The sequence below is a fragment of the Phycodurus eques genome, chromosome 3, assembly GCF_024500275.1.
Source record: "Phycodurus eques isolate BA_2022a chromosome 3, UOR_Pequ_1.1, whole genome shotgun sequence".
Taxonomy (NCBI): domain Eukaryota; kingdom Metazoa; phylum Chordata; class Actinopteri; order Syngnathiformes; family Syngnathidae; genus Phycodurus; species Phycodurus eques.
This window is the reverse complement of record NC_084527.1, coordinates 20832832-20854475: the sequence shown is the minus strand read 5'-3', so window position 1 is coordinate 20854475 and position 21644 is coordinate 20832832. Positions and strand designations below refer to the sequence as shown.

Sequence of the window (21644 nt, the reverse complement as noted above, 5' to 3'; positions counted from 1 at the left end):
TACACTTACCATGCAGTAATTTTATGAGAACAATTTTGAAAAAAAGACCTGAGTTTTGCGAAATTACAAGTCAGAACTGATCATTTTCCGAGAATGAAGTGGAGACAAAACTGGCAATCTTCCAAGACTAATGTCTTAAGTAATTAAAATCAGGTGTGTGCCAATAAAACAAACATAATAAACCACTTACTCCTCCCTTCCTTAGCTTTGGGCCAATTAAAAGCTTTGATATGATTGTGACATATTATCACATAAATCTGACTGACATGCCTCCATTAATAATCACTTTTTTTTCAGAACCAAAGGCAATTTATTACAGGAATAAAGTCAAATTATTTTCCAGAACAACAGTCATATTTTTTTCATGAATACATTTGTTAGAGCACAAATGAATCTTTTCCAGCATAAAAAGGCAGGATATTACGAGAATAAAGTTGTATTTGTGAAATTCCCTTACAATATAACTTTCTTCCATCATTAAACCCTCCATCCATCCATCCATTTTCTGAGCCGCTTCTCCTCACAAGGGTCGCGGGGGTGCTGGAGCCTATCCCAGCTATCTTCGGGCAGGAGGCGGGGTACACCCTGAACTGGTTGACAGCCAATCGCAGGGCACATACAAACAAACAACCATTCACACGCACATTCACACCTAGGGGCAATTTTAGAGTCTTCGATTAACACTACCATGCATGTTTTTGGGATGTGGGAGGAAACCGGAGTGCCCGGAGAAAACCCACGCAGGCACGGGGAGAACATGCAAACTCCACACAGGCGGGGCCGGGGATCGAACCCTGGTCCTCAAAATTGTGAGGCAGACGCTCTAACCAGTCGTTCACTGTGCCGCCCATCATTAAACCTTGATCATAATATTACGACTTCGTCTTGGAAAAATACGACTTTATTCTTGTAAGATTACAGTTTTCATGCTGACAAAAAATGTCTTTGGTCTTTGGATGATTACTTTTGTTATTGGAAAAAATGCCACTTTATTCTCATAACTTTACAACTGAGAATGGGCTAATGGGCTGAACTCACTATTCTTCTCTCATTTGTATTGTGATTATTAGGGCTGTCACGATTGAATATTTTAGAATAGATTATTCTATCAATTAATCGAATAATTGGATGATAATTGGTATTTTGTAAAAAAAGTTTACTGCAAAATAATTTTTTTCCAATTACTGTTTGTTAACTTATTATTGTTGTTTATTTGGAATTGTTTAATGATCAAACAAAACCAAACCTTCTTCTTCTCTTCCTTTCGGGTTGTCCCGTTAGGGGTCGCCACAGCATGTCGTCCTTTTCCATGTAAGCCTAGATCTCCTGCATCCTCCTGCATCCTCCTCTCGAACACCAACTGCCCTCATGTCTTCCCTCACGACATCCATCCACCTTCTCTTTGGTCTTCCTCTCGCTCTCTGGCCTGGCAGCTCCATCATCATCATCCTTCCACCAATATACTCACTCTCTCTCCCCTCTGGACATGTCCAAACCATCAAAGTCTGCTCTCTCTAACCTTGTCTCCAAAACTTCAAACCCAGAATATTTAAAGTCCTCTACCCTTGCTATCTCTTCTCCCTGTAGCCTCTCTCTTCCTCCCCCCCTCTCATTCATGCACATATATTCTGTTTTACTTCGGCTAATCTTCAGTCCTCTCCTTTCCAGTGCATGCCTCCATCTTTCTAACTGTTCCTCCCCCTGCTCCCTGATTTCATTGCAGATCACACAATATCATCTGCGAACGTCATTGTTCATGGGGACTCCAGTCTAAACCTTATCTGTCAGCCTATCCATCACCACTGCAAACAGGAAGGGGCTCAGGGTTGATTCCTGATGCAGTCCCACCTAAACGCCTCAGTGACACCTCCAGCACATCTCACCACTGTTCTGCTGCCCTCATACATGTCCTGTACTATTCTAACATACTTCTGTGCCATTCCAGACTTCCGCATGCAGTATCACAGTTCTTCTCTAGTTACTCTGTCATATGCTTTCTCTAGATCTGCAATAGCTCCTTCTGACCTTGTCTGTACTTTTCCATCAACACCCTCAAGGCAAATAATGCATCTGTGGTGTTCTTTCTAGGCATGAAACCATACTGTTGCTCGCAAATAAATCTGTCCTTAGTCTAGCCTCTACTACTCTTTCCATAACTTCATTGTGTGGCTCATAAACTTTATTCCGCTACAATTCCCGCAGCTTTGCACATCACCCTTATTCTTAAAATTGGGCACCAGCACACTTTTCCTCCATTCCTCAGGCATCTTCTCACCCGCTAGAATTCTGTTGAACAAGCTGGTCAAACACTCCACAGCCACCTCTCTGAGATGCTTCCATACCTCCACAGGAATGTCATCAGGACCAACTGCCTTTCCATTTTCCATCCTCTTTAGTACCTTTGTCACTTCCCCTTTATTAAACATTGCTACTTCCTGGTCCACCACCATTTCCTCTTCTACTCTTCCTTCTCTCTCATTTTCCTTCTTCAACTCCTTCCGTCCAGCACCTACTGGTACCAGTCAACACATTTCCATCTCTAACCTTCATCACCCTAACCCGTTGCACATCCTTCCCATCTCTATCCCTCTGCCTGGCCAACCTGTATAGATCCTTTTCTCCTTCTTTAGTGTCCAACCATGTCATCATATGCCTCGTTTGGCCTTTGCCACCTCTACCTTTGCCCTGGGTCGCATCTCCATGTATTGCTTTCTCCGCTCCTCAGTCCTTTCAGTGTTCCACTTCTTCTTAGCGGACCTCTTTCCTTGTATGATTTCCTGTACTGTGAGGTTCCACCACCAAGTCTCCTTTTCCCCTTTCCCACCGGAAGATACACCAAGTACTCTCCAGCCTTTCTCTCTGATTACCTTGGCTGTAGTGGTCCAGTCTTCTGGACCACCACGAGCCTGTCGCACCTCTTCTCGAAAAGCCGCACAACACTCTTCCTTTCTCATCTTCCACCTCATGGTTCTCGGCTCTGCCTTTGTCTTCTTAATCTTCTTCCCCCACCAGAGTCATCTTACACCCACCATAAAACAACCATAACCTCTTTCAGATTACATCGTCTGCACAAGATGTAATCCACCTGCGTGCTTCTACCTCCGCTCTTGAAGCAAAGCAAAGCAAAGCTAATTTATTTATGTAGCACATTTAATACAGGAGGTAACTCAATGTGCTTTACATGATTAAAAAAATTCAAAAACAAAGAATAAAACAGATTATCAACAATTAAAACAAAGAAGAAAAATAAAAAAATAAAAATATAAAAAATGTAATTAAAAAATAATTAAGAGTACAATTAAAATAGCGTACAGTGCAAGAAATATCATTTAAAAGTGGAAATGCTCTAAAAAGCATGAGAAAAAAGAAGGGTTTTTAACCTGAATTTAAAAACATTCACACTTGGGACTGATGTCACATCTGTTGGCAACTTATTCCATTTGTGTGCAACATAATAGCTAAATGCTGCTTCACCATGTTTGCTTTGGACTCTGTGCTCCACTATTTGACCTGAGTCTGTCGATCTCACAGCCCTACTGTGTAAATATGCAATTAGCATTTCTTTCATGTATTCAGGACCTAAACCATTTAGTGATTTATAGACCAGTGGCACAACATTAAAATCTATTCTAAAGATGACTGGCAGCCAGTTTTTCTAGTAATTTCTTTTAACTGTGGATTATTTCTAGTCATCATGTTTATTTCTATTGTGCAAGGTGCCAGTTATTAAGATGAACTGCCAAGGAAGGATCGCATGTTTTTGAGCTGAAAATGATCCATTGTGTTGCTGCAATGCAGCAGGTGGATTCTTTATACAATGATGTTGGGGTGAGGGGTTCTGGCTGAAGGAGGCGGGGGACCTGTCAATGATTTAGTGGGGGAGGGGGGGGGGGTGTTAGTAGTGCGGGGTCGCTACATGATCAAACGCTCGACGAATTGTGTCACAGCCGGACAGAATAATAGCCGGGATAGTGTGACTTGCATTTTCATGTCCCATGAGACCCCCACCCCCCACCCCCCCATGAAGAGGGGAGGGGATGAGAAGCAAGGCCCCCTTAACAACTCTTAGGTCATGCGGGGATAGTCCTTAGAGGAGCACCAGAGTGACCCACTACCTCGAAAGTTGCGAACGTTGGCCAGCGTGTTACAGGTGCTTGGCAGGCCAGGTGGAGTTCAAGTACCAGCCAGGATTTCATTGAGAGAGTGGCCAGCGTAACGGGATACTCATGTGAAAGGCTGCCCTCGCCCCACTCTTCTATCTACCCCCCAGGGGCCTTGCAACAGGCAGGGCAGGACAAAAGCTGCCCCCTTGTGGTGGTTGGATTAGGAGGCACAACCGACATCCTCCCAGATGGATGGATGCCAGCCTTCTGCTTATTTCTATTGGGCCAAGTAGAGGTTATCATAATTAGCTGGCGAGATACAGTCATTACAGTGTTTTACAAACCTGAATTTCACAGACAAGTTGGGTGAGACCCTCTTCCAGATTGCCTACCCGTTGAGAAATGTACTTGACGAATGTGTAAGTCGGGGCAGTAAATGGTTGGATCCCATTTGACGAATATTAACATCCACAGCCGTGGGTGAGTTAAACACGTCACAGACGTTGCACACGGGTAGGTTTAAAAAAAAAAAAAAAAAAAAAAAAAATAGTCTCTCGATATCGCGGCTCGCTGGTGCTTCTGGAATGTAGCTGCCACGGTATTCCCTAGAACACACGAGGAGACCATTTTTGCTTGTGCCACCATCTTCTGTGGTCTACACCCATCCGAAAGTAGAGATAATGGCTGCAATGGTCACCCGCTAAAATAACAACAAGGTGCACAAACAACAATACTGGCCCATTTTGGAGCGCAAAAAGCCTCCCGATCCCGTGCACAATGGTCTAGTGTTCAGGATGCGGGGGCGCGGGCAGGGCTCCCCCACTGCCATCTTGTTTGAAAAGCGCTTGGGTTGGAAGTGTTACCTTTGTTGACTGGGATTCGCGGTATGCGCTGTAGGAGGGTTTGAGAGGTTACAGGTCAGGATATGCAGGCTTGCTGTTTGATCTTCACCTTTCCCTTCAATTTTGTCATCCTCCTCGGGAGAGCGCTCTGAAATTATCATACCAAATGTGTATGTAATGTATACCTGTGCGCTCTCTCACCCCCCTCGGCTTATATCTCCATTCCCCCAAAGAAAGCAGCTTGCATCCTGATCCTCCCACGTATTCTTGTGAAAAATCACTTTGAGACCATTCTCTGGAAATGTAAAGGTATTGCGTGGCATTATTTTTGTGCCAGTGTCTCGTGGGTTCTCATCCACACAACTAAATAGATAACAAATAACCAGGTATGAAATTGGGTAAAATGCTCCTTCCAAATAATGTTTTTGAGAATTTTACAGTGCAAGTTACATTATTTTTGTGCCATGTCCTGTCTCCTGGATTCTCTTCCACTAGACTATAGAGATAATAGATCATTTCCAGATGTGAATTTGTGTAAAAGGGGGTTTCTAAACAATGATTTCAGAATTTTAGTGCAAATTGCAGCCTTCTTGTGCCATGTACTGTTTCCTATATTGTCTTCCACACAACTCATAATTTACAAGTGTATATTCTTGTGGAAGGGTACTGACAAATGGGGTTTTTGAAAATTTGGGAGGCCCAAGTATGACGTGAGATGTCCTGTCTCCAGGATTATCTTCCACTTGGCTATGTAGATAGGGGATCTTTTCCAGGTGTCAATTTTTGTGTGTGAAAAGTTACTCCCAAAATGTTTTTTTCAGTTTTTTTTTTAACATTTTTATTCTTCTCTGCTAACATTTGTCTGCATGTGGGAGGCCTGAGTATGACCAAACAGATAATAAATAACTTCCAGATGTGAATTTGTGTGAAAGGGTACTTCCAAAAGATATTTTATTGTTTTCTTTTCTGCTAACGTTTGTGGGAGGCTCGAGTGTGACGTGACATGTCCTATCTCTTAGATTCGCTTCCACTCTACTTTTTTGCAAATTATACAAGCTTATCTTCTTGTGGGAGGCCTGAGTAGGATGTGACGAGTTTGTCGGCAAGCGAAGGCCCCGCGGGCTTCAAGCTTTGTTCAGCGCACCGCAATGCAGCGTCTTCATAATCACAAGTGACGGTGTGAGAAATTCCCGTCAGCTTTTATCCCAAAAGGCGGGACAAAATGGTAGACAGTAGAACTGCGCAACACATTCCTTCTCTTTGACTCCTCTGCCGTCGACCTGATTTGAATTTGACCCTTCCCAAAGTCTTCGACTCCAAGAACCCCAAAACCCTTCAGGTCAGGTTCTTCATCCCTCAGATTTGGCGTCAATTGCCTCGCCGGACTGCTAACCTGCACTAGGTTCATAGGTTAGGGGTCACTCGAGGGAGTAAGGGTATCTGGGGTCATCAGCAATGGCCTGGGGGGCTGAGTGGGCCGCGAGGGGGCACGGCCCCGCAATGCTGACTGATTGGAGGGGGTGTGGTCGTCGGGTTAATAGGATAAGTGGCCCTGCAGGTCAGTTAGGAGCGCTTCTGATGCTAATAGTGTCTTTACACCCTTGGTCGGGAGGTGAGGGGATCCTGCGTTTTGGTTCTTGCCAAGCGGCAATCCAAACTTGTCTCTCAGGGGTTTTGGATGTCGCAGATTTCGGAAGTTGATGTGAGATGACAGATATCGGATTGGGGATCAAACGTACTTCCGAGTACAAAGTGTGTTCATCTTGGGTGGATGTGTAAATAGAGGACGTCGTTATCAGCAGTCCGCCAAGCGTATTGATGTTTTGACTACAGTGACAAGAGTAAAATGCTAATATTTGAAGTTGTAGAGGAAGCAACAAAATTGCCCACTTTCGGAGAAAACAAAATTCCAGACCTGCTGTGGCTTTATTTTTGTGTCATGACCAGTCTCTTGCGTTCTATTCCGTTCGCCTAAATCGGGTTTATCATTTCCGTGTGTGAATCTGTGTTAAAGGGGGATCTCCAATATATATTTTGCGGGGATTTTGTGAAATTAAGACGCATTTATTCGCCTCTTATTTTGTATTGTCTCCTGCATTCTTTTTCGCTCGCCTCAATTGATTACATAATTTCCTTGTTAGAATCTGTGTGAGAGGGGCATCTCGAAATTCTGTTTTGGGCAGGTTTGTGTCATTAAGAAGTCACTAAACCAGCATTTATTCACCTCTTGCCTTCCCTGTCTCCTGCATTATAGTCCACTTGCCTCAGCTGAGTACATAATTTCCATCTGTGAGTCCGTGTAAGATGTCATCTCTAACTTCTGTTTCATTTCATTTTGTGAAACTAAAATGTTGGTGAGCAAGCATGTATTAACCTCTCATATTGTACTGGGTCCTGCATTCTCTTCTACTCAATCTTTTTGGGGATTTGGGGAGTGGTCTTGTGAAACGGGTAAGCCAGGAAGAGTCGTATTTTCATTTTTAAATTTATTTTTTTTTTTTTTAATCATACTTGAAGACAACTTTGGGGAGTTTGTTTCTCTAATAATGTTGGCTTTATCAACACTTCTACAGCACCGGAATTGCTAACCTTCCTGCTTTTCAGAATTCACAGACACGATTATTCTCTGAAATTGGGTAACAAGCAGATCAATACACGTTCCCCTGCTTCACGAGGGGGAAACCCAGCTGGGATCACTCCAATTCTGAGGAGAGTAAACTAATTCATCTTTTCCCTCCCTTCCAGATGCATCCTTTGGGATTATGTAACAACAACGACGAGGAGGACCTGTACGAGTACGGCTGGGTCGGGGTAGTGAAGCTGGAGAAACCAGAGCTGGACCCCAGTTGTCTCACCGTGCTGGGAAAGGTAAACAAGAGCAGCCATGTACACGTTGCCGCATGGGCGGCCGACACGTCCCGAAATACGGGATTACCGTAAATGTGCCGTGTTCTTGAAGACTGGGTTTGTGGTTTTTAAGGTAGGCCTAAACCACCTGCTGTGGCTCCCGCATGTGTTATGTTATCATGCTTTTAATTGAGTGTTTCTCTTCATGGTGGAATGGAATAGTGACATTTCCTGGCGGTGTGGGGGGGGTTGATGGAGGGATTGGCTCTCATTTATCCTGTGACAGAAAGCGAGCAGCTACTCATAAATTAAGGAGCACGATCAAAGTGATGACACGGTATGAACGTTTCAATGCAATTCAATTGTAGTGACCGCGATTAACAGTATTCACACCATATCGCTTTAAGAAATACGCCAGGGATTTGTGGGAGTGCCACAAGTTGAACTATTAGGTACACTTGCACACTTGCGCCAGAGCCAAAACATCCATCCGATTTTCTGTGCCACTTATCCTCACTAGGGTCACGGGCGTGCTAGAGACTATCCCAGGTGACTCTGGGCGAGAGGCGGGGTACACCCGGTCACCAGGGTACATACAGTATAAACAAACAGCGATTCACACTCACATTCACACCTATGGACAATTTAGAGTCCTCAATTAACCTACCATGCATGTTTTTGGAATGTGGGAGGAAACCCACACGGGCACGGGGAGAGAGCATGCAAACGCCACACAGGCGAGGCCAGATTTGAACTGTGAGGCAGATGTGCTAACCATTCGTCCACCGTGCCGCCAGAGCCCCCACCACCAGAAATATTAGGGGGAAAAAAATACAGACATGAAAAAAAATATATATTAGGAAAAAGAAACTTATTAGGCATAATAATACAAAATATTAGATGAGAAATACAGATCTGTTGGAATTTTTGTTGAAATACTTAGAAAAACAAATGTATAAGGAATCAAATATTAGTCAAAAATACAACATTTTAAAACAAAAATGCAGATGAAATATAGAAACTGTAAAAATAACAGCAAATACTCAATATTAGAAGAACCACAAATATTAGAAACATTTCTTAAAAATATGAGGGCAAAAATATTAGACAACAAAACAATTTTAAAACAAAAATGCAGATGATAATAAACTAAATATACACAAATACCAGAAGCAAAAATATTGGAAAATATATAAAACAACTATTAGATTAGTAATTGTAGGATATGTTTGTAATTATCACCAAAACTGGAAAAATAAAAATAAAAAAAGTTCACCAAACATAGTACAAAAAATAAGATGTTAGATGTTTTAGATGTTATTTCTTGTAATATTTCAACTTCATCTCGTAAAATGATGAATTCATGAAAAAAAGAAGCTGGCTTAGATAGCCTGTGTGATTGTGGAAGAACCTGATCTAGGATGCTCTGATGCGATTTGACCCACAGTGCTTTATGACATGTTCGTGACCTTGGTCTGTGACCTCTTGTCCTCCTTCCAACATGTCGACCATCCTACACATTTAATTAGTGGAGGGTGGGGGGGAACTTGCCAGACCCTCGCCCAGGGCCCGGACGCAGCTGGCCGCTTTGTGCCGGCCCCCGTTGCCATCGCCAGGCCAGACAGTACGGTGTCGACCCCCTGCCGGCAACCACCGTGCCCGACCTCGCTTCCGGATACCAGGCCCGCTCCCAAACGTTCACGTCGGCCCCTCCCCGGCCCCGCCGCTCGCCCTCCTCAGACTGGGCCACTTTGCCTCCAACAGAGCTGGAATCTTTTCTGCTCAACTTAGATTCAATTCAATCACAAAAAATTCTCGTGAATGCACAAAACGTAGTTGACGGGAAAAAGGGGGGGGGGGGGAGATGCTGTTTCCTCACAGCCGTGTCTAAAAATAAAAAGTGGCTGGGAACACAAGGCCCCCCAGCTGTGCTTGGCATAGCAACGGACACGTTGTTCTCTATTTAAAGTTGGTTGCGCACGAGGACGAGGCTCGCCTTTATTTGAAGTGGACGTGGCCATTTGGCCGATGCGGATGGTCAGTGCGCTTCTGCTTGAAAGGGACGACAACCCACCTCAAGCAAGGCGCTTTGATTGTCCCGTTTGAATCTCAATATGTCTCGGGGATTGTCAAGGGTGGTCTCCTTGGAAAGCTGGAGGTCCAAAAGGGACCTTTCGGGGCTGCTCCTTCTATACCCAATCATGACACTCACCTCAATAACTTCTTGAAAATAGGACCCTAAGCGTGGGTGTTTCAGCATGGGAGACATTTAACCGTATGAAACCAAGGCGGCATTAAAACAAATTGTGTCTTCACCGTTGTTGATCGAATTATATGAAAATGACCCATATGCCTCTGAGTATTGCAATATTGTCTGTCTACATGTGATACAGATATATTTAAATATATGCTGCTCAAAGGGTTATAACAACTGTAACATCGCTGCTAGTTTTGCTAGCTTGTCTATGGTGTATTACGTTGTGTGTTAGCATTAAGCTAGCGGACTTTCATAAGTTATGTGGTTGAATTAAATACGCAACGAGAAATTCTCTTTGTTTTATGTTTAATCTTCAACAGAGAACGACAGTAAACTGCTTGAAGGAAGCACTTGGCCTCTTTTTGAAAAGTTGTTGACTTATTTGTCAAACTGCTGCTTGTTGTGAAGTTTGCTGCCACCACGTAGTGCTCGTAACTCAAATTTCTGCTCGCAACTCAAGACAGAAAATCAGCCGAGCATCTCGTATCTAGAATAACACATAAGTCAGGTCGCTCGTGAGTGGAAGAACCACTGTACTTTTTAAATGGTTCCAAGCTAGTATTTGTCCTCTCAATTAAATGCATAACCAATCCAGTCCCATCCAAGCAAGTCCCAAGTCCTAAAATCGGCCAGTTAAGTCTGACTGGAGTCAAGTCATGTGACGCGAATCTCCCACCTCTCTCTGACAATCCCAGACCAATGAGCAGGAGGTGCAAGTGGAGGAAACGACCAGGGGCTTCAGGAGGGGGCATTTCGCTCTGTGAAGTCGGCGGGCCAAGCTGACAAAAGTGCTGGCGTGTCACATATCTGTACACAGTTCTTTCCTGCCTTTCCTGTCTGCTTTGTGTGCCGCACGGGTACCCTGAGCCTCCCGTCTGCTGGAGGAGCAGCAGCAGCGCTCGTCGTTTCCTACTTTGGCTTTGAGAGGAACACTTCGACGTATAGAATAAGCCTCAAGGTCCAGTACGTCGTTTGGTTCTCTGCATGCGCAACATGCTCGGATCCGCTACTCTTATGTACTGTATATGTACAACTCCCAAAAAGTTTGGGATGTTGGGCTTTGGGTGAAATTGCACGATAAACTACCATATCTACCATAACCTTAACAGGTCAATGTAATTTGACCTTCTACAAACTTTTGAATGCACATTCAGCTGCAGTGACGGTGTCTGGCATGTGTGTTATGTGCGGCCAACTGTTCAATATTTTAGTACTTTTTTGCACGACTTGCTGTTCTCTAACAAGGAGCTGAATGGCCAAATTCACAAGGTGTTTGATCCATGACAGTTTCCACTTCAATGCCTTTCTGTGACTCTTTCAGTCTTTCTGTATTGTGTTGGAACCTGCTGATGACACTTTGTCACCCTACCTTGCAACGGCGAGGTACTGTTGAATGAATGATAGGTGTTGTCTTGGTCTCATGATGTCAAAATGTGAACGGCATGAAGAGGACTGTTTGAATACCAATTCTACAACCGCAATACCAATGAAGTTGGGACATTGTGTTAAACATACATAAAAACAGAATACAATGATTTGCAAATCATGTTCAACCTACATCCAATTGAATACACTACACAGACAAGATATTTAATGTTCAAACTGATCAACTTTATTGTTTTTAGCAAATAATCATTAACTTAGCATTTTATGGCTGCAACACGTTCCAAAAAAGCTGGGACAGGGTCATGTTTACCACTGTGTCACATCACCTTTTCTTTTAACAACATTCAATAAACATTCTTTCCCATTCTTGCTTGATGTACACTTTCAGCTGTTCAACAGTCCGGTGTCTCCGTTGTCATATTTTACGCTTCATAATGCGCCACACATTTTCAATGGGAGACAGGTCTGGACTGCAGACAGGCCAGTCTAGTACCCGCACTCTTTCACTACGAAGCCACGCTGTTGTAACACGTGCAGAATTTGGTTTGGCATTGTCTTGTGATGAAATGATCGAGGTAAAGTGTGTCTGCTTTGGTTAGCTGGTGCAGCACACCAGCAGCTGTCGCTCAGCCTGTCTGGCTGGCGTAACGCGTCATAGCGAGCTGGTATTTGCTGGTTGTCTGTGGCGTGGCACTGCCCCTCACCAGCTCCTGCGTCAAGCACCATCGGTTCCACCTTAAATGCGTGCCAAGACAACATTTCATAGCGCAGCCGGAGCCCACTACAAAGTGTTTAAAAATAACCCCAGAAAGCAGGGTGGAGAACAGTGGAAGAAAAAATTATCCTGGTGTCATCTCCTCCCTGAAATAAAGCGAACTGCTTTCAAGTTTTGGCCAGAGGCGGCAAGCAACCGTAAAATGTGTATCCTGTATGGGAAGAGTCCTAAAAACCGCAGTTGGACAATGTGTGTGGCCAAATCGAGAGGGTCTCTTCCTGCCATTTCGCCCAATGAGCCTGACTTGACTCGATTTGCTTTTCGGCCTGCAAGCGTCTTTGAAGACTTGCCGTCTCTTAAAATCTCAGACTTTAAAGACTTCTCGCTAGACATTTGACATATATGCCCTGCTTCGGTCTTATGGAGGAATGTCGGCAATTGTGAAGAGGCACATTTTATCCAAGAGGAGACTGAGGGCAATGAGAAAACAAGAGTAGAAACTGTGGATTGTTTCAAGGAAACCTCCGCTTTTCATAGGGGATAGGGGGCCAAACCCTGCTGCAAATATCAAAAGTTATAAAGTAATTGTTGTTCCCCCCCCAAAGACATCGCCTAAAGATGCCACAAGACTGTGCCAAAGCACTACTTCTCTATTAGATAGGCCTTTGGCACTAAAGGTGGCCTCTTAGGGATTTTCAGAAAGACCCCAACAACAATCAAAAGGGGGTTTTAAGCAAATAACAGAGGATAGGTTAAAAAAACAAAAAATCTGACAGTATGCAAATATTTCAGGAGTGAATCGCAAATAGGCGGGGGAACACTGTAACTGGTGTCTTCTGTGAAAATGTTTGGAATTGCCTATGTCGACTTTTATATTCGTCAACTGTAATCCAAGCGTTTACTGCCACCGATGTGTGCGTGGGTGCGTATGTCAAGTATTTCAACAGGTAGGCCTGAAAGAGGATCTCGCCTAGTTTGTATGTGAATTTCAGGTTTGTTAACCACTTTAATGACTAACATCCCTGGAGATGGTGGCGTTGCAGAGGTTTGGATTTGAGATCAGCACTGCTTTTGAGTTGAAGATGAATGTTTGGGGGTGAATCTCTGCTTGGCACATAATGATGGAGGATTATGAGGGAGAGAAATAGCAACATGTTGGAAGTTGGACAAGTTTAACGTCAGAGTTACTGTTCTACATGACATTTGTATTCGCGAAAAGCACGTAAACAAAACAAAAACATGCGTTTATTTTGTAGCAGTCCTGGCAACAAATGATGAATTACAGCAACGCCTTGGTGTCAAGTCCGTCTTTGGGATGAACTACAAGAAACTGCTGGGGAGACAAAAAATCCCCAAAACGCCCATGAAAGTTTTTCCGGTAGACTTCCCAGCTTCAAGTTTTCTCACACGTTAATTTCTTGCAGGCGAAATAACCCTGTGACCCAGGACTCGTGTCCTCAGCTTACATTTGTAAACAGGTTTGGTGTGCGTGTGGGCGCATACCAAACGTCTGTTAGTCAAAAAAGAACTGGCACGGATTGGTGCGTTTTTCGTCCCTAAACATTTGGCAAGAGGTTCGCAGACATAACAATGGCTATGGCGATTCGTCTCACAAAGCGAGTTGTGGGTGTGTTTTAATTATTTGTGTGGCTGACAAAAGAGATAACATCTTGAAAGTGGAAAAGTCCCGAAGTATCTTTCGAACTGGCATGTTGTGGGTGAAATATTTTTGGAGTTACAGTAATCCTCCAATAACTCAGAACCGGAAGGATGAAGGGGCCACTTTGCTATTTGGCACTTTTTGTTTGTTAAATATGTTAAAAACCACTGAATAACAGAGCTCTGTTGCAAATAGCGAAAAACTGCGAGTAATGTTTATAATTAGCTATATTAATAATTTAAACCAAAAATATATACCAGAATCAATTATCTCAAAATACTTCAATATCATTTCAAAGTCATCTCACAATGCATACGTTTACTCTTAAAAACATAGTAAATGCCTTAAAAAAAAATCTGATTTTGAAAAAAAGCACCCGAAAGGGCATGTGGAAAAGATTCTCGTGACTTCTTCTGTTAACAACCCAGGCTAAACTTAGATCCTTCCCAACATCTCTATTTGTGTATTTTGTACATGTATCGCAGAAGCATACTGTGGTGCCTTGACTTCCGAGTTTAATTCATACTGTGACCACGCTCATAACTCAAAACACTTGTATCTGAAATCATATTTTCCCAATGGAATACATGGTCATGATAATTCAATGGACATTTTGCTGCTAATTCTGGTCTGCGCACCTTGGCCAACAAGAAGCAGTCAAATAAAACAAATCTTACATGCATACATTCGCACATATGTACATTTCATGATGAAACACAGAAGACTGTCTCAATTAAAGTGCAATAATAATTGTTCATTATCTGCCAAGTGTGAATTTCGCTGGCAAGTGTAATTAAATGAATTTTTCACTGACATCTCAAAACACTCTATCTAAAAAAAAAAAAAAAAAAAAAAAAAAAAAGTTATTGGGTTACTTGTAAGTCGAGGTACCGCTATACGTCTTTGTCCGACTTTCCTATTAGAAAGGGCCTTGGCATCGTCATGTGGCGTCTTAGGGCGTTTCACGAAACCGTGACTGGGTGAGTTTTTTTAGCAAATCGTGAATTTATAAATAGTGAGCCGCAAATTGGCATGAGATTACCGTATGACGAATACAGATAGGATGGCGTAAATGAAAATCAGTTTGATCTTTCCATTTGCAATTGTCAATCAAAACAAAAAAATAAAATCCTGACAGAAAATAATTCAATGGCAAAATATCATTGAATGTTTTTTTTTCTTATTCAACATAAAAAAGTGAATAAATGACTGACAGCTTTACATTTTTTGGCTTAGATACAAAATCCAAAATGGAAAAACGAGTCACCGGACTGAATTTGATTTGCTTGAATTATTTAATCGATCAGGTTTACATGACCTGGAAATTAGGTAACGAGTTAGCCTTTTTTTGTCAGATCATGACGCTGATTACCAGAACAACACTTTTGCTCCTGATATGAAATGACTGATGGATCACTTTAAGGGTTTTGGTGGACTATGGTGGCAAACAAGATAACATATCTTTACTTATGCTGCTTATCAAACTTCCGGGTCATGTAAATACGACCAATATTTAAAAAAAAAAAAAATGTTTTACCATTTTGTAGTTTTGATCTGATCCTAAGATCAAAATCTTGTTACTTTTTCCATTTTTTGATCGCCAATTGAAAATGGAAATAACGACTGACACGCGGATTTCTGAAGACGGCAGAAGAAAAAAAAAAGGGAATGGCAGCAGACAGCCGAGTGTGATATGGAGGGCAACTGGCTCCCAGCCTGTGGCAAAGTTATGTCCTGCACACTCAGGTGTAGTGTTGGAGGTCGTCTGCAGGCCACGGCAGCGCCACGGGAGTGTCATTCGGCGGCGCTGCTTGTCAAAACACTCGCGTCGGCCTCGTCCTGACCTTGTTCTCGAGACGCCGTTCCATCGCGCCTTGTTTGTTTCGCCGCTGTCTGGTCGGTGGGCGTATTTGTGCATGTGCACATGCATTAGCTCGTCTGCTGTTTGTCAGCCTGCACGAGGCCAGCTCGGAGCCTGGCAGATGGCTTTGTTCGGGATGCAGGTGGCAGATTGAGTCACAGTGTCTCGTCGTCCTCGCTCACTCCACTCAAGTAAGAGTAGCTTGCAATAATGCTCTCAAAACTACAAACAGTTCAGTAATCGATCTGACTTTATTGTTGTAGGGCTACCTTAACTTAGGAGCGCCTCAACTTAAGGACTTTGTTAAATACTAGCCGTCGCTTGGCGATTATTTTTTTATTTAGGCTTTGCTTTGTGTTGCAATCCAAAATTTGAAGTACGAGCGATGTACGGGCAGTGAACTCTACTCACTTTTGTTTGGCAGTTGATGAACAGTTCTTCAAAAAAGAGGCTATGAGCTGTTTATTCCCATTGCCAGTTGAAGTTTACTGTACGACTAAACATAAAACCAAAAATTATATTCTATTTGTTATCTTCTGCGAAAAATGACAAATATTACTGCATTTTACTGAGTCACTTTAAGTAGTTAGTTTTCCTCAATTGTCTTCATGACTATTTTACTACCCCTAGTGGCCAAGTCGCACACATCAGAAGGAGTCACATTAAATTGATCTTGATGCACAAACTGTTGAATTCTCTACATTCGATTTATGTTATTACTTTATGTTTGATTAAGTACATAATATAGAGGGCTATTTTACTCATCAAAAAACACATAAGAAAATGTTTTGTTGTTTTTGGTGGGATGCTGAATTAATGGCAAATGCCATTATCCGAGATATAAGTATTTTGAGTTACGAGCGTGGTCACGGCGCAAATTTAACTCATATCTCAAGGCACCACAGTAGGTGAATTCATGAATAGTGAACCGCGAATAGGTAGGGGTTCACGCTGCTGTTGTTTTGACGATGTTAACAGAGGCAGTCTGTCCACGTGGTTTGGCATGGACCAACGCAAACAAACTTTGTATGCCCCCTAAATGCTCCACTCATGCCCCCCTCAGGGTGCTGGCGGGAGGGCTTGCAATTGATGAAGAGAAGCAGCAGGAGGTCCGGGGGCGGAGAAAGGTTTACGAAGCTCTGAGCTCCCCGGGCGCCTCTTTTCATGTCGGTGTGCGCCGATATTATCTCGCCACGACTCTTCCTGGCGGGGTGTCGGTGGAGGCGCCTCCCGCCCCTTCCCCTTTGTCGATCCCTCTCCTAAATCAGCGCTTTTTCTGGAGGATCCCGCCGTTCCCGTTTCCATGGTCACTGGGAAGCTTCTTGTGTCGTGTGGCTCCGAGTGAGCCGTCCCCGGCCCGAATTACCCGGCTTTCAATGGGAGGCCAAATGAGCATTATTAGCCTTCGTGGGTCAGGCCCTTTTTAACCTTGGGAGGAAGGAATGTTGATAAGAAAGTCATTTTGGTAACATTTAGACTGTGATCCAAATGGTTATCAAGAAAATCATTCTGATAAAGGAAAGTGCCTGTCATGTATAAGGGTAAAGGGAGAAGAAAAGCCCATACATAGTGTGGCCACCATCGTCCCCTGACCTCAACCCTATCGAAAACCTGTGGAGCAAAGGTGCATAAATTGGAACACTTGAATTGGAACACTTGGAAAAAAAACAAAAAAACTGGAGAGAACTGAAGCAGAACTACAGTGATGCCTTGAGATACCAGAGTTTTTGGAGATAGGCCCCATTGTTTGGACGATTTTTGTTGTTGTTGCTTTGACTTGTGAGCAACAATGTGAGCGCTAGATGGTGGCTACGAACTCGGCTCACTTCACAACTTGCGGCTTCAGGCTGTTTAATGCCGCTCCAAGTTGAAGTTTCGTGTCGAACTAAACATAAACCAACGAGAATTACACGTGGTGTATTTAACACAACCACATATCTTCACCTTAGAAGAGTCTGGTTAGCTTAATGCTAACAAACAATGGAGAACTTCATAGACAAGCTAACAAATCATATGTGTCACTGTGTTATAACCCTTTAAGCAACGCATATTTGAGTACAAATGGTGCAGTGTGAAGTGAGGGAGAAAAAAAAACTGTGTGTCCGCTATCATCCCCTGACCTCAACTCTAATGCTCCTATACTAACATGTAATTTGAATGGTGGAAATAAGTCAAAGCAGAAATGTGACAGATTTTTTCATTTATTATAATTGTTTTTACGACATATATTAAACTGTTTTGCATAATTTGGCAAAAACAACAACTGAATTTCAACACAAACATATGGAACAATTTGTAACACAACCAGAAGGGAGAAAAACTTAGGGTGTGGTTGGCATCATCCCCTGACCTTAACCCTACTGAGAACCTGTAGACCATTCTTAAAAAGAAGAGCTATGAGGATGTATTATTGGATGTATTCGTCCTATTGTGGGAACACAGTGTGAAGGTAGGAAAAAGTCATGGTGCGGCCACCGCTTTTCCCTGACCTCAACTCAATTGAGAACATATTGAGCATACTTTAAAGACAGCATGCCTTATTATAGAAGCTAATATTGTTGAGGATCAAAACATTGTAATCACATTGATTCTTAATGGAAATGGAAAAAAAGCAGCATATGTCTAATAATTTGGAACAAAATGTATTGTTTCATGAGAGTTAAATCTCATCAGCACCGGGAATGTCGCAGCAGTGCCGGATCAAAAGCAGGAGGCGGACATCCAGCCGGCTCCGCCAAATCCTCGGCCCTCCCCTCCCCTTCATCTCCGCCGAAGCTTTTGTCGGGGAATGTGTGCGTGAGAATCCTCGTGGCCCGCGTGCCCCGCTGCGTCCGGCCCGGGCGTGGAATCTCCGAGATGGGCCCCCGCGCTGCTAATCTGAGGCCGCCTCCTATCTGGAGATGCCTCCAGAGCTCAAGGATTAGCGGGGGCGAGAATGCCATCCTGTGGTCTTGGGCTGCTTTTATGCTTGGCCAGCGAGCCCACGATTGCCCAGCAACAGGTGATGAGGAGGAGGAGGAGGAGGAGGAGGAAGGGTGGCTTGCTTCATTGAGTCCATGCCGTCAATTGACTCGTGGGCCGTAACATTAGGTTAGCACGGAGTTGTTGTTTTTTTAATTCCAACAAGGGCGGCTCGCTACGAAAATGATAAGTCAGCGTTGGTATGGAATTGAAAAGGGTGTGTTTATATTTTTCCACCAGATGGCGCTACTCCCTCCCATTCACAGCATGCTGAAACATTTCACGTTTTACTGAAATGCCCACCCTCATTGAATTTAATTTCCATCATCCTCGTAGATGGCAGCAGATTTTTGTCAAGAATGTCTCGGTACATTTGCCCATTCATCCTTCCTTCAATAATGTGAAGTTTACCAGTACCATTTGCTGAAAATCAGCCCCCCACCATCATGTTCCCACCTCCGAACTTCACTGTTGGTATGGTGTTTTTAGGATGCTGTGCAATGCCATTTCTCCTCCAAACGTGGTGTGCATTATGACATCCAAACAGTTCAATTTTGCTCTCATCCCACCAGATTATATTCTCCCAGTATTTAACTGGCTTGTCCAAATGTTGTTGAGCAAATTTAAACGAGCTTTGACATTCTTTTTGTTTCCAGCAATGAGGTCTTGCGTGGTGAGCGTGCATGCAGGCCATGGCAGCGGAGTGCATTACTCACTGTTTTCCTTGTGACAACAGTACCTGCTAATTCCAGGTCTTTTTGAAGCTCTCCACAGGTGGTCCTTGGCTCTTGGACAATTCTTCTGATTATTCTATGCACTCCTCTGTCAGAAATCTTGCGAGGAGCACCTGATCGAGGCAAATGTATGGTGGTATGATTGGCTTTCCACTTACATTTTAAGGCCCCAACCGCGCTCACTGGAACATTCAGAAGCTTAGTTATGCGCCTGTAACCAATACAATCATTATGTTTTGCAACAATTACTTTGCAATGGTCTTGAGACAGCTCTCTGCTCTTACCCATCATGAGATGTGTCTTGACTCATACCTTGGCAATGAGACCTTTTTTTTTAGGCCATCAATTACGACTGAACCAGCTGATATTCATTTGCACTGACAAGGGGTTGGATTGTTGTTTGATTATTGATAGATTTTAGGTGTTGTCTTGGCTTTCCATGCCTTTTTGCACCTCCCTTTCTTCATGTGTTCACTACTTTTTTCCAGTGTCATTTCACATGATTACACATGACTTAATTTTGTATCTTATTTGTTCTACTTTCGTTGTATATATGGATTACTTGGGTTGTTCCCAACATCTGGTAAAAATTTCATGTCAACAACACCTTTGGAAATATATTTAGTGAGAAAAATGTATGTATGAATATATATATTTATGTCTATATATATGTATATATATGTTTGAATATATATATATAAATATATATATATATATGTATGTATATATAGGTATGTATATATATCCATCCATCCATTTTCTGAGCCGCTTCTCCTCACTAGGGTCGCGGGCGTGCTGGAGCCTATCCCTGCTGTCATCGGGCAGGAGGCGGGGTACACCCTGAACTGGTTGCCAGCCAATCGCAGGGCACATACAAACAAACAACCATTCGCACTCAGATTCACACCTACGGGCAATTTAGAGTCTTCAATTAACCTCGCATGCATGTTTTTGGCATGTGGGAGTGCCCGGAGAAAACCCACGCAGGCAAGGGGAGAACATGCAAACTCCACACAGGCGGGACCGGGGATTGAACCCCTGGTCCTCAGAACTGTGAGGCAGACGCTCTAACCAGCCGTCCACCGTGCCGCGTATAATGTGTGTGTGTGTGTGTGTGTGTGTGTGTGTGTGTGTGTGTGTGTGTGTGTGTGTGTGTGTGTGTGTGTGTGTGTGTGTGTGTGTGTGTGTGTGTGTGTGTGTGTGTGTGTGTGTGTGTGTGTGTGTGTGTGTGTGTGTGTGTGTGTGTGTGTGTGTGTGTGTGTGTGTGTGTGTGTGTGTGTGTGTGTGTGTGTGTGTGTGTGTGTGTGTGTGTGTGTGTGTGTGTGTGTGTGTGTGTGTGTGTGTGTGTGTGTGTGTGTGTGTGTGTGTGTGTGTGTGTGTGTGTGTGTGTGTGTGTGTGTGTGTGTGTGTGTGTGTGTGTGTGTGTGTGTGTGTGTGTGTGTGTGTGTGTGTGTGTGTGTGTGTGTGTGTGTGTGTGTGTGTGTGTGTGTGTGTGTGTGTGTGTGTGTGTGTGTGTGTGTGTGTGTGTGTGTGTGTGTGTGTGTGTGTGTGTGTGTGTGTGTGTGTGTGTGTGTGTGTGTGTGTGTGTGTGTGTGTGTGTGTGTGTGTGTGTGTGTGTGTGTGTGTGTGTGTACGTGTACATATAATATCTGTTGGTGTTTATATGTGTCCAGTGTTATTATCTTAGTAAAGGCAGAATATTCTGCTCTGGTCAATGCACGTCATCAGTTTAATTGTTGACTGACTGCCAGGGTACACACACTGTGAGATAAGACAACAATGGAGAGGTTTGTTGAAGTTCTTGCGGCAGGTAAATGTTACGCCATCTCGCTTTTTGCATGCCGCTCGAGGCCACTTTACAGCCGTGCTGTGGTTGTCTTTATTGGGACCAGAACAAAAAAATAAATAAATGAAAGCTGTGCTTTCTTCAGCGTTTGTTGATAAAATCTTTTTGATCACTTTGTTCTCACTGTGAGCACTTCGAGACATTTTGTGCCTTTGTTTGTTTTGTTTTTTTTGCATGCCATTTTTGGTATGTTGAATGAATTTTCCAGAGGATATATATTTTTAATGATTAGAATTCAAAGCATGCAGCAACTTTTCACACCTTGCACTCATTCCTGCAAAGGTGCCTCCCTCCTAAAATGATAAGCATGTGTGGCTATCGGTGTTGGATAATGTTAAGTTTATATTTTCCCACTAGATGGCATTACTTTACTCCATTCTAAGCATGCAGCAAAATCTTTGCATTTTTAATGTTTCAACAAGGGTGCCTCAC

General features: G+C 43.3%; 1 protein-coding gene across 2 annotated transcripts in view; it reads left to right on the top strand.

Moving 5' to 3' along the window:
- znrf3 (zinc and ring finger 3) overlaps nucleotides 1–21644 on the top strand; it is a 99579-nt gene that overhangs the window by 46366 nt on the left and 31569 nt on the right. For both annotated transcript variants that reach the window (XM_061672471.1, XM_061672470.1), the window contains exon 2: nucleotides 7691–7813. In XM_061672471.1, the coding sequence (XP_061528455.1) occupies nucleotides 7691–7813 (123 nt within the window). The remainder of the gene's footprint in view (nucleotides 1–7690; nucleotides 7814–21644) is intronic.